General features: G+C 48.0%; 1 protein-coding gene across 1 annotated transcript; it reads left to right on the top strand.

Annotated features, from left to right (window-relative positions):
- Positions 1-403: 403 nt before the first annotated feature.
- Positions 404-12,216, top strand: LOC308358447 (killer cell immunoglobulin-like receptor 2DL4; the record flags this gene model as incomplete). The annotated part of the gene is made up of 5 exons (XM_080828624.1): positions 404-446; positions 5,602-5,886; positions 9,520-9,819; positions 11,164-11,648; positions 11,745-12,216. The coding sequence occupies 4 exons, from the start codon at positions 404-406 to the stop codon at positions 11,343-11,345; spliced, it is 810 nt and encodes a 269-aa protein (XP_080684750.1). The 3' UTR covers positions 11,346-11,648; positions 11,745-12,216.
- Between the last annotated feature and the right edge of the window lie 380 nt (positions 12,217-12,596).

The raw sequence follows: 12,596 nt of genomic DNA on the forward strand, positions 1-12,596 counted from the left end.
GCAGCAGCTCTGGTCCACCTTCGTGAGATACATTTTCCTTCACTTTCCATTTCCACCTTCCCTGATGTCCACTATTGCCCTCCATCCCGTCAGCCCAAACACAGACTCTGTTTTCATAAGTAAATAAGTGGGTGAGAATCAGGTCTGCTTTGGAACAGATGAATCCAAAACCATTCCCTGAATCCTCTCTGGACTCAGAGTTCTGTCCCCATGCGGCGACACCTGGTGGAATCTTCCAGAAACACCATCAGTTTGAGTGAGCTCAGGGTGTTTGAGGTTTAGCCAGTTGGGAAGCTTCTACACTGACTTCATGGATTAAATGTTTGGTGTTTTTTTTGTTTGTTTGTTTGTTTTAGTTGTGATTCGTAGCATTTGCCCATTTCTTTGGTGTAAACACGCCATCATGGGCAACATCAAGGAGCCCTGTGAACGCACTGCGTGCCCAGGTGGGAGTCATGGATACACTGCCTTCACGAGTGAGTGTGATCCAGCTGTGGTCACCTCACTGGTGATCCCAACGTGCACGTGTGCCTCCCTGTATTGTAAACATCCTGGTATTTTCCAGCTCAGTGTAATGCCACGGTTTCAGGGAAACTGTGACACACAAATCCTACTACAGCCACAGGACAGGCAAGAGAACACAGTGGCAATATCCATCGTTGGAGAAAATACTGTGTATAGAATCCCAGCACATTCCTGGTAGGAGTATAAATTGCTAAGGACAAGTTGGGGAGCAGATCAGAATCACCTGGTGAAAGCAAGGAACGCAGCTCTGCCCCAGGAGTCCACACCCTAGAGGAAACCATGTGTGTATGCGTGGGCACCTGTGGGAGAATATTGACAAGTGTGTTGCTCAGTGTAGACACAAACCATAGAGTTCAATCCCACACAATTAGTATTTAATGGCAAATGTGGAATGGGATGTGTTAAGGTTGAAAAATCACAAACTGAAACCACCAGCAGTGTACAGATCAATTTCATCCTCCACATCGTGTATAGGAAAGCACATGTCAAGAACCCTGCATATAGGATTAATCCATCACATACATAATGTTCATGAGGAGACCAGTCATTTTTTAAGCGCAACTGACTAACTTCAACCCCATAAATAATGGGAGGAAAAGCTTCCCATAATCCATTATGGTGGTAAACCATACAAATGCCTGAGCTATGGTCCTTCTCTAAGAATCTGTCTGTTCTTCCTCATGGATTCGCCCTCTGTCCTACCAGACCATCATCCTGAGCAGCTGGGAGGAACCTCACATCCAGTTCATTCCTCATCTGTCCCATCCCTAATCTCTGAGAGTTCAGGGCAGATAGCTGTGTGCAAGGGTGCTGGTCTCCAGGGTCAGAGTTCTCTCCACTCCATTCCTAGATGGACACTTATTGGAGCTTGACCTTGAAAACAGATACAGAACCCCTCGAACTTAGTGTTGTATTAAAAAGTGGAAATAGGGCACCTGAGTAGCTCAGTGGGTTAAGCCTCTACCTTCGCCTCGGGTCATGATCTCAGGGTCCTGGGATCGAGGCCCATATGGGGCTCCAGCCAGGACCCTGTTTTCCCCTCTCTCTCTGCCTGCCTCTCTGCCTACTTGTGATCTCTCTCTCTGTCAAATAAATAAATAAAATATCTTTAAAATACATATAAAGTAATTTTTTTTTAAAAGTGGAAATGACTTTTGGGTGGCAGAGATATTCCAACACAGGAAAACCTCTAATGACAATCCCTGGAATAATTCTTGCCCACAGCTAATAGTTCCTTCCCTTATGGACCTTACTTCTGGAGAGAGAAAAGAGCGGGACTCGTGAAGAAAGACCCCCATTTCCTCCGGGGTTCACCATGCACAAGGGTCCTAGATATGCTGACCCATTTCCATGGCAATGGCAATATGACCCTCTACACCTCTACACCTGCAGGAAGAGAAATGCTCTGAGCTCCAGGAAAACCAGGCTCTATGAGATCCCAGAAGGAGCCAGCAGGCCCCAAGCAATGACTGTGGGCATTGCAAATGCCCCCAACAGAAAGTGCCCCTGGCGAGTGGAGTTGTCAGGTCAGGGTCCTGTGTCTCCACATGAAGCCCATCTTACCCTTGTGACCTGAAGTACCTTGGGGACCAGACCTGGGTCACGGTGCTGCTGATTCTCACAGTAGCCCCACAGACAAATCTCTGTATGCTGTTCTACACCCTTCAAATAACAAGGTAACATGCACTTTTGTTTTAAGTGCAACAAACAGGTTAGTTCTCTCATAAACCTCAGCGGGACATTAGCAATGCTGTTGTCATTCGGGAGAATGGTTTTCCCATCAAAAACCAAAATTTCTTGGTGAAAAACACATCCACAGGGTTTGGGGGAGGCCAGCTGTTGCTTGTTCAGTAACTCAAGCCCAGAGAGAGGAGTTAACTCTTGAAGGAAATGAGATTGAACTTGTATCAAATTCAGCTGCTTCCATTCAGTAAGCCAGAAGAGTTAAAAATAGTGATTCCCAGGGGCAACTGGGTGGCTCCGTGGGTTAAAGCCTCTGCCTTTGGCTCAGGTCATGATCCCAGGGTCCTGGGATCGAGCCCCACATCGGGCTCTCTGCTCAGCGGGGAGCCTGCTTCCTCCTCTCTCTGCCTGCCTCTCTGTCTACATGTGTTCTCTGTCTGTCAAATAAATAAATAATCTAAAAAAAAAAAGAAGGATTACCAAAAGATGTTTGGATGATATCTATGTTTCAGAGAAAAGAACAGCTCAGCAGGCTGGTGAACAAGATCCAAGTTTTCCGGCTACAGAAACAGCAAGATGCCAGATGATTTTTCAAACTTATTTGTGATATTTTATTTTTTATTGTTATTTTTGATTGTGTTATGTTAGTGACAACCATAACACAATATTCGTGATATTTGAAAGATACAATAAAAGTTGAATTGATGTGGGGGGGGAGGAAACAATTTCATTTATAATAACATCAATAATAAAATATTTGGGAATAAATTTAACCAAAGAGGTGAAAGCTATACCCTGAAAACCGTAAGACTTTTGATGAAAGAAAATAAAGAAGACACAAACAAATGAAAGATGTCCCATGTTTATGGGTTGGAAGAATACTATTGTTAAAGTATCTCTATCGCCTGTATTATCTAGATATGCATGTTAGCCATATATCTATAATAATGAGAATGGATAAATACATGTTGATATATTCACGCAAGAAATACTATATTGCAGTCCAGAACAATGAAATGGAGCTATAAAAATTGTTATGTGGAGAACGGTGTGGAGATTCCTTAAGAAATTAAAAATAGAGCTTCCCTATGACCCTGCAATTGCACTACTGGGTATTGACCCCAAAGATACAGATGTAGTGACAAGAAGGGCCATCTGTACCCCAGTGTTCATAGCAGCATTCATAGCCACAGTTTATAGCCACAGTTGCCAAACTGTGGAAAGAACCAAGACACCCTTAAATGGACGAATGGATAAAGAAAATGTGATCCATATACACTATGGAGTATGATGCCTCCATCAGAAAGGATGAATCCCCAACTTTTGTAGCAACATGGACGGGACTGGAAGAGATTATGCTGAGTGAAATAAGTCAAACAGAGAGAGTCAAGTATCATATGGTTTCACTTATTTGTGGAGCATAACAAATAATATGGAGGACAAGGGGAGATGGAGAGGAGAAGGGAGTTGAGGGAAATTGGAAGGGGAGATGAACCATGAGAGACTATGGACTCTGAAAAACAACCTGAGGGTTTTGAAGGGGCGGGGGCTGGGAGGTTGGGGGAACCAGGTGGTGGGTATTAAGGAGGGCACACATTGCATGGAGCACTGGGTGTGGTGAGAAAACAATGAATTCTGTTACACTGAAAAGAAATTAAGTAAAAATTTTTTTAAAAAAGAATATGAATTTCCCATAGCATTATATTAATGGATATTTAAATTTATGTAACATTGAGAGAGAGACATATAGATAGACAGAGACAGATGAATCTCTGAGTTTGGATTTCTGGGTCATACAATGAATTTCAGGTAAAACCATACGATCCGAATTTACATGCATTGTTCTTTGCTAATAAAGTGATATTCTATGATTCTAAATGACTGCATAATCCTTCAAAGGGGAAATTAAATAATTTTTAATAAATATGGGTTCAGTACCAGAAATGTCAGCTTAGAAAATCATTTTGATTCATATATTATAATTCTTTTTGTAATAGTATCTACTAGATATGTTGTATGTTACATACGGAGATTTTGAAGCTTAGATTAAAAAAAAAAACTACTATCCTTTCATCATTCTGGGTATGAGACATTGTGTCTGAGATGTGTTTCAAGTCTGACCACAGTAAATGATGTGACACGACAGGTCCAGTCTAAACGATTTCCAGGAAGCCCGACTTTACCCTCAGCTGAGCCCCCACAGCCACCTAGACGCAGAGTAAGAGTGTCTGTGCGTCACCTTTCCTCACTGCGGTCAGCTTATGAACACGAACTGGGCCCCATTTCACGACATCCTGTGTACTTGTCAACTCTGTTGGGTCACCGTACAGCAGGAGCAGCACCATGTCCCCTGCAGTCATCAGCCTCGTATGTCTTGGTGAGTCCCAGAAGGGGTCGAAGAGAGGGAATGCATGGTGGAAATATTGGCCTGGGAGGCTGGGTCTCCCCAGAGCAGAACATTCCCATGGGGACAAAGCAGACTGATGGTGAAGCTCAAGCCAGGTAGGGCGAGTGGGAGACTGGGTCTTCTATGGAGATGGACAATCCATCGTGAGTCTTTCTTTCCAGGGTTCTTCTTCAGCCAGAGGATCTGGGCACAAGTGGGTGAGTCCTTTCCCCAAATCTTGGGCTGCCATCCACTCAGAATAAGAGAATTTCTGAAATAGGAAGGCAGACGGTGCAGGAGGTTGGGTGATGGTTTGACTGTGGGAGGAATTGTGGGTCAATCTCTTGTGAACTAGAAAGTAGGGGGCCCAGGGAAACCCTAGTCCCAATTTTGGTCCAGGGACCCTCCCTACACCTTCTTCCCCTTGGCTGAGCCAGGCTCTAAAGCCATCTGGAGGATACCGCTGCTCAGACCTGGGGGGTCTAGGAGAAACTGGTGCTGTCTGTAGATCAGAGTTGGCAAGCAGTGCCAGGAACAACAGACTGCCTGAGGTTGGGACAACTACTCGAGCTCCCCAACACACCCATGAGGGTAGGAGCCCCAGGTAGCTGCCACGGATGTTCTCAGTAGAGGGGAGAGACCCCCATGTCAGGACCCCTGGAATTCCAGCACATTCTGACATGGCTCTGTCATGTAACCTGCTTCATGGGTTTGCTGATGTTGGCATACACTGAGGTCATCACTCTTCTGTTCAGCATCTCCTTTGTCTTCTTTTACATGACTGACTTACATTACTAATACCTAGGAAGAGCCCACTGTTCAGTACTCACCCAGAACTCTCAGCTGACGTGTATGTTGTAGGAGATGCCTACGTGTCTGTGTGGTGTGGGGAGTCTTTGTGTGGTGTGGGCATGATGGGTTTGGAAAGGAGCCTTGGAGACTTGGAAAGAAGGGAGGCCTCTGAGTCAAGGGAGGGGAAACCAATACTGTGCCTCCTCCTCCCCCAGGTGGCCAGAACAAGCCCTTCCTCTCTGCCTGGCCAAGCCCCGTAGTTCCTCAAGGGCAGCACGTGACTCTTCATTGTCGCTCCCATCACAAGTTTGAAACATTCAGACTGTACAAGGACAATGACATCTTCATCTCCAAGCTCCACAGCACAATATCGGAAAACGGTGTCCTCATTGGCCCTGTAACCCCAGAACATGCAGGGACTTACAGATGTTGTGGATCCTACCGTGCTTCCCCCTCTGTGTGGTCAGCACCCAGTGACCCCCTGGTGATTGTGGTCACAGGTCAGAGAACACCTGTCTAGGGGGGCTAGTCACTGTCCCAATCCTCCTAATGTCATATTTCCTGATGGGAGTGTTAGTCAAGTCCAATTAGAACAATGGGAATGGCTCCAAGTATTGTAGATGAAAGGGCGTTTCATGCAGGTGGGCAGAATGATGGCCCCCCCAATGACGTCTATATCATAACACTCCAAGTCTATGAATAGTCCAAGGGCAATTAAGGGTGAATATGGAATTAAGGTTATTAAGCAGTGGCCCTGACATGGGGAGATTATCCTGGATTATCCAGGTGAGCTTACTGTAATTCCGAAGTAGAAGGAAGCAGGAGAATGAGCTTCAGAGTCATGCTGCCTGAGAGAGTCCACCAGCCACTGCTAGCCCTGATGATGGAGGAAGGAGTCACAAGACAGGGAATACAGGCAGCCCCCAGGAGCCAGAAAAGGCTCAAGTTCGAATTCTCCCCTTGATACTCCAGAAGGAACCCAGTCCTGTCAACCCCTTCCTTGATCCTAGCCCATAAGACCCATGTTGGCAGAGATAGATGGGGACATTCAGACAGAAAAGGACACAGAGGAGAAGGAGACAAACAGACACAGGGCACCCTCAGTCGTTTCAGATCCCAGGGAATGGGGTGAGGCAGGGTGGGTCCTTCTCAATTTACAACATCTATGTTCTTAGGAATCTACAGAAAATCTTCCTTGTTAGCCCAGTCGGGTCCCCTGGTGAAGTCAAGAGGGAACGTGACCTTGGTCTGTTGCTCAGAGATCCCGTTTGAAAGCTTCATTCTTCACAGAGAGGGGGTATCCAAGGACCTCTTGTACCGTGCTGGTCAGCACCGTCATGGGGGCTCCCATGCAAACTTTTCCGTGGGTCCTGTGACAGCCGCCCATGCAGGGACCTACAGGTGCTTCCGTTCTCTCAATTGCTCCTCCTATGTGTGGTCTGCCCCCTGTGACCCCCTGGACATCGTGATCACAGGTGAGACTGTCCAGACCTGTCCTCATCCTCTTGGAGATACAGATAGGATGTCCTAAGACCTGGAAGCCCGAGGTGGTGAAGAAAGAGATGAATGTGGGTTTATATGAAGAGAGACGGCCTTGGCAAGAGCTACACCAAGAGAGACAGTGACAGAAGAGAAACTCTTTGTTATAGGGGCAGAGACAGAGAGTCAGTAATGGAGACAAAGAGCAAAGGGACAGAGAGAGTCGGGTACACCCCCATCAGAGACAGGGTGCCCTTCCACCCTGAGTTTGTTCAGAGACCTGGGACAGTTTAGAATGTGGTTTCCAGTTAATGTCCATGCCCTTTTCTCTACCAGGTGAACCCAAAGACACACCATGTATGTGACCAAGTTTCAGGGCCAGGCTGGCCTGTCTCAGGCTGGTGACCCAGGGGCCCTGGGTCCTCACCGCATGTGGCACCCACAGATGCTGCATGCACTCTCACATGCCTTCATCCCATGTCGTTGAGCCACAAGAGGCCCCAGGAAACCATGCTCCCGGTGGAGGAGCCAGAACCAGCCCCTGTGTGTGGTGTGTTTTATGGGTTCCCAAAGCTGATTCTCAGGTCTATGTTGAAGGTCACCCAGGATGTTACAGGATTATTGAGGTCAAAGCCTACAGAGAGATGCAATCAGAGAGAAAGCAGAGTCGATGTGTGTCAATGTACATACAAAGTTTCTGTGTAAATAGACCAGAAATGCATGTGTGCATGTGAACACACACACAGAATGGAGGGATGACAGAGAAAGACAGACAGATAGACAGACAGACACTGGCTTGGAGGCACAAAATACAAAAGAAAGAAAAAGGGATAGAAAATAGAAAGATGGAGAGTGCAGATAAAAACCCTAAAGGACTGAGACCAGAGAGTGGGGCACACACCCCGTGTGTCTGTCTGTCCCGTGGTCACAGTGGGCCCTCCATCTGCACAGCTGAAACCAGAGAGAGGAGACGCCATGACCCCCACCCTCACAACCCTGCTCTGTCTCGGTGAGATCTGAGAAGGGGAGGGGACACCCTAGTCTGGAGGGACCCGCCCCACAGCCAGGCCCTGGTCTGTCAGAGACCCCAGGCTCAGGAGGCTAAGGGGAGGAGGGGATCTGCTAGGATTCGGGGCAAACCTCACAGGGACTCTCTTCCAGGGCTGAGTGTGGACCCCAGGACCCGAGCGCAGACAGGTGAGTCTGACCCCAGGGGTCCCAGTCCCACCTCCTCACTGGGGACAGGGGCCACCCACCAGGCAGTGTGGGATGGAGAAAAGCAGCTCTGGGCTGACAGAGGGGAATGTCTGGGGGTTTGGGGCTGAGCTGGGACCTGGGGGTGGGGAAGGTCTGTGTCCCAGCCTCTGCTTCCTTCCAGGGACCCTCCCCAAACCCACCATCTGGGCTGAGACAGGCTCTGTGATGCAGATACAGATGGTGTGACCATCTGGTATCAGGGGCGCCTGGAGGCCCAGGAGTACCGCCTGCATAAAGAGGGAGCGTTAGAGACCTGGGAGAGACAGAAGCCACTGGAGTCCGGGGACAAGGCCAACTTCTCCATCACACACATAACAGATGTATATGCAGGAAGATATCACTGTGACTATCTCAGTCCCACTGGCTGGTCAGAGCCCAGTGACCCCCTGGAACTGGTAGTGACAGTTGCAAGCCCACTCAGGGTCCCAGCACCAGACTCTGCCCTCAGGAAGGAGGTGGGCTCTCAGGTGTCTCCCTCTCACAGCCCAGCCTGGGGATAATGTGGGGGTCTGAGCCCTATTTCACATGTGCCCCTCCTCCTCTCCTAGGATCCCAGGGCAAACCCAGCCTCTCAGCCCTGTGCAGCCCTATTGTGACCTCAGGAGGGAACGTGACCCTCCAGTGGGGCACAAAGAGAAAGATGATGTGGGAGTGGGTGACAGAGATCCCAGAAGAGGACTGGGAACAGAGAAACAGAGGAGGTCACAGAAACCAAGGTGATGGAGATAGATGATAGATAGGGAAATGATGATGATAGATGATAGATAGATAGATGATAGATGATAGATAGATAGATAATAGACTGATAGATCATGATAGATAGATAGAAGACAGATTGAAAGATGATAGATGATAGATAGATATATAGATGGATGATAGATAAATAGAGAGATAGGTGATAGATTGATAGATGATAGATAGATGATAGACAATAGATTGATAGATGATAGATACATAGATATATAGGTGATAGATTGATAAGTATAGATGATAGAGATGATAGATGATAGATGATGATAGATGATAGAGAGGTGATAGATTGATGATAGAAAGACACATAGATAGATGAGAGAAAGATACATAGATATATAGATAGGTGATAGATAGATAGATAGATAATGCAGAAAGATAAAGACAAGGTGGAATGAGAGACTCATAATTAAAGTAAAAGGCATCTCAAACCAGCAGATCCCAGGAGAGGCAGGGAGGGTAAGGCAGCACAAAAGGGAAAAAGGAGAGGAGGGAGGCAAGCACGAGAAGCAGTAGGAGAGGTGGACGTGAGGGCACACAGTGGGCTTTGGGCTCTGGGAACAGGGGGAGAGAATTCTCAGTCCAGGTGTGAAGGACACTGAGCAAGGAAGAGCCTCTCTGTACTGAACCGCCTCCACTTCCTCCAGGTCTACACAAGAAACCTTCTCTCTGGGCCCAGCCAGGCTCCATGGTGAGGACAGGAGAGAACGTGACCTTGTCCTGCTGCTCAGAGAGGTCCTTTGATGTGTACCATCTATCCAGAGACGAGCAGCCCCATGAGTGCTGGCTCGCTAAGGGGCAGAAGCACGGCAGTGCAACCCAGGCTGACTTCCCTCTGGGCCCCGCACACCCAGCCCAGGGCGGGACCTACAGATGCCATGGCTCCTTCGACCCCGCTCTTTGTGAGTGGTCAGCCCCGAGTGACCCACTGTACCTTTCTGTCACAGGTGAGGAAGTCCAGAACCTGCTCTGTCTCCAGTGATTCAGGATAGATTTGAAGGCCTACGAGAGGGGCATCCTGCTGGTACCAGGGGGATGCTTAGGAGTTCTGGGGAGATGGAAGCATGGATAGAGACAAGGAGGGAGAGACTGAGGACTCGCCTCCAGCATCCTCCTGCATGGCTTGTGTGGTGACCCAAACTGGGGATCTGTGTCCCCAGGAAGATGGAAAGAGGTCAGGGCAAAGCCAGGATCAGGAGAGAAGAGGCTGTTTAGGGATATCAGACGTTGCATTGGCCCATCACCATTACCCACTTCCCAGCAGCCCTTCCTCACCTCTCGCCCACAAAGTGCTCTCCCAGGTGGTATGAGTGTCTTTACCACAAGATGGAGAAGCCTCCTCTGTAGTAGGGGCCCTTTCCGTCATCAACCTCTCCCATCTCCCCTCAGCAGCTTGAAGTCCCAGGGAGTCAAGGCCCCCGAGATTCTGGGGAGAGGTTCTAGGAGCTCCCAGGAGCTCAGTGTTAGATGATGAGGAGCTTCAGTGGGTAGAAGACAGTCAGTTCCACTTCTCCACCTCTCTCCTGGTTTGTTTTTTATGAAACTCTTCAAGTAGTTGCCTCCCATCCACAAAACCAACCTCCAAAACTGGTGAGTAAAGAGTCCCTTTTATCCCTGTTTGTGGAAACCTGACAGAGAGAAGCCTTGGGTTTGAGTGTTGGCTCAGCCACCTTCCAGTTCCGTGATCTTGGGCTTATTACCTTCCCTCTCTGATCTCCAGACTCTACGACAGCAGAAGCTGTCTGGGTCAGCACGGGGCCAGTGAGGACTCTTAACCTCTAATTTTCTGCAGCAGAGACCTCCTCCAGGAGAGGAGGGTGGGAATAAATCAGATCTCCTGGCTGGGAATAATGCTGGGCTTACTCTGTCCCCGTTCCTAAGTGGAGATAAGATTTGTGGGGACTTGAGGGCAGGGGGAAGGAAGAGAGCATTTGGTGAGGGGCAGGCAGTGCTTAGAGAAGTTCCATTTGCCAAGAAATTAGCTCTTGTCTGTCAGGCTGCAACCGTGATGTACCCAGTAGAGGGAGAGAGAACTGAGAATGCAGTCTGCCACCCAAATTCACGATTGCTTCATTTATTCATTGTGCTGGGTATGCACTTTGTATCTGTTTCCTGTTGCTGCTATAACAAATCTCTACAAGCTCAGTGCATGAAAACAACACAGTTTTTAAAATAATCTTACAGTTGTGTAGGTCATAGATCTGAAATGGTCTCATGGGGCTGGAACCAAGATGGCAGCAGACTGGGTGCCTGCCTGGATTTGCTTCTATTGGATTCATTTCTTCCTACAGGTAACCCCAGACACCAGCATGTTCTGGCTGTGCCCTTAGTGGTCATCGTCTTCCTCGCTGTCCTTCTTTTCTTCCTCACTCGTCAGTGGTGCCCCCCCAGAGAGGGTGAGTCTTGGGAAGTAGAGGCCAGTGCCTGTCTGGGGAGGAGTGGGGGAGTGGGGGGACCTCTGTGTGCAGGCTGACTCCTGGTTCAAAGCAGGAGTCACAGAGGTCGGGCTTTCTAGAGAGAATCTCCAGGCCCCCATCCTCATCAACGGAATGGAAATAGGGAGACACGAAGGGGATACGTCTTTGAACTTCAGAGAGGTAGAATTTCTGACTCTACTTTGTGGCAGTAATTCCAGGCCTTCGCTACACCTCTCTGTGCTTTGGTATCTGTATCTATAAAATGAGAACCTTCCAAGTTTTTCTGATGACTTCCATTCCTTGCAGATGCTGCTATAATGAACAGAGAGCCAGAGGTGAATAGAATGGTGAGCAGGGAGGTAGGTTGTCCTCAGCTCACCCTCTTCAGGGCCATCTCATCTCCTCTAAATCCCCTGAGTTTGTGCTCATCCTCCTAACCATTTCCTGTCACGCAGGACCCTCAAGCAGAAGACCCACAGGAAGTGACATACACACAGTTGGATCATCGCATTTTCGTGCAGAAAAACACCACTCCCACTTCCCAGAGGCCTGAAGAACCCTTGCATGATGACAGTGTGTACATGGAACTCGCAACAGGCTGAGACCAATCAAGGCATGAATCCTATGCCCCAAGAACCCACAAGAAGACCCTGAGGAGGCTCTCCATGGATGCCATAGCACTTTCTGAACACCTCCCCCCACCCAACAACAGCCAGAATCGGAAGACAGAAGTCTTCATCTTCCTCTCATCCTAAGTTGGAATAACAGTCTCAGAACCCCCTAGAAAACCCCCCATCCCTTCTAGGATACTATTATGATGATCCAGACATTTCCAATATTGTCCACAAAACCACCTTTCCTTCTCAAGGGTGAGTTCTGACTTGTGTTGCTATGTTATATAAACAAATAAATCTATCATCTATCATCAGTCATGTTTCTTCCTAGCTATTATTGAGTTTCATCTACATGGAATCACATAGTATACATTTTTGTGACTGACTCCTTTCATTCAACATTGTATGTTTGAAATTTTTTTTCTTTTTTTTTTAAATTTCTTTTCAGCATAACAGAATTCATTGTTTATGCACCACACCCAGTGCTCCATGCAATACATGCCCTCCCTAACACCCACCACCTGGCTCCCCCAACCGCCCACCCCCCACCCCTTCAAAACCCTCAGGTTGCTTTTCAGAGTCCATAGTCTCTCATGGTTCATCTTCCCCTCTAATTTCCCTCAACTCCCTTCTCCTCTCCATCTCCCCATGTCCTCCATGTTATTTGTTATGCTCCACAAATAAGTGAAACCA

The sequence above is a fragment of the Martes martes genome, assembly GCF_963455335.1.
Source record: "Martes martes genome assembly, chromosome: 17".
NCBI lineage: Eukaryota > Metazoa > Chordata > Mammalia > Carnivora > Mustelidae > Martes > Martes martes.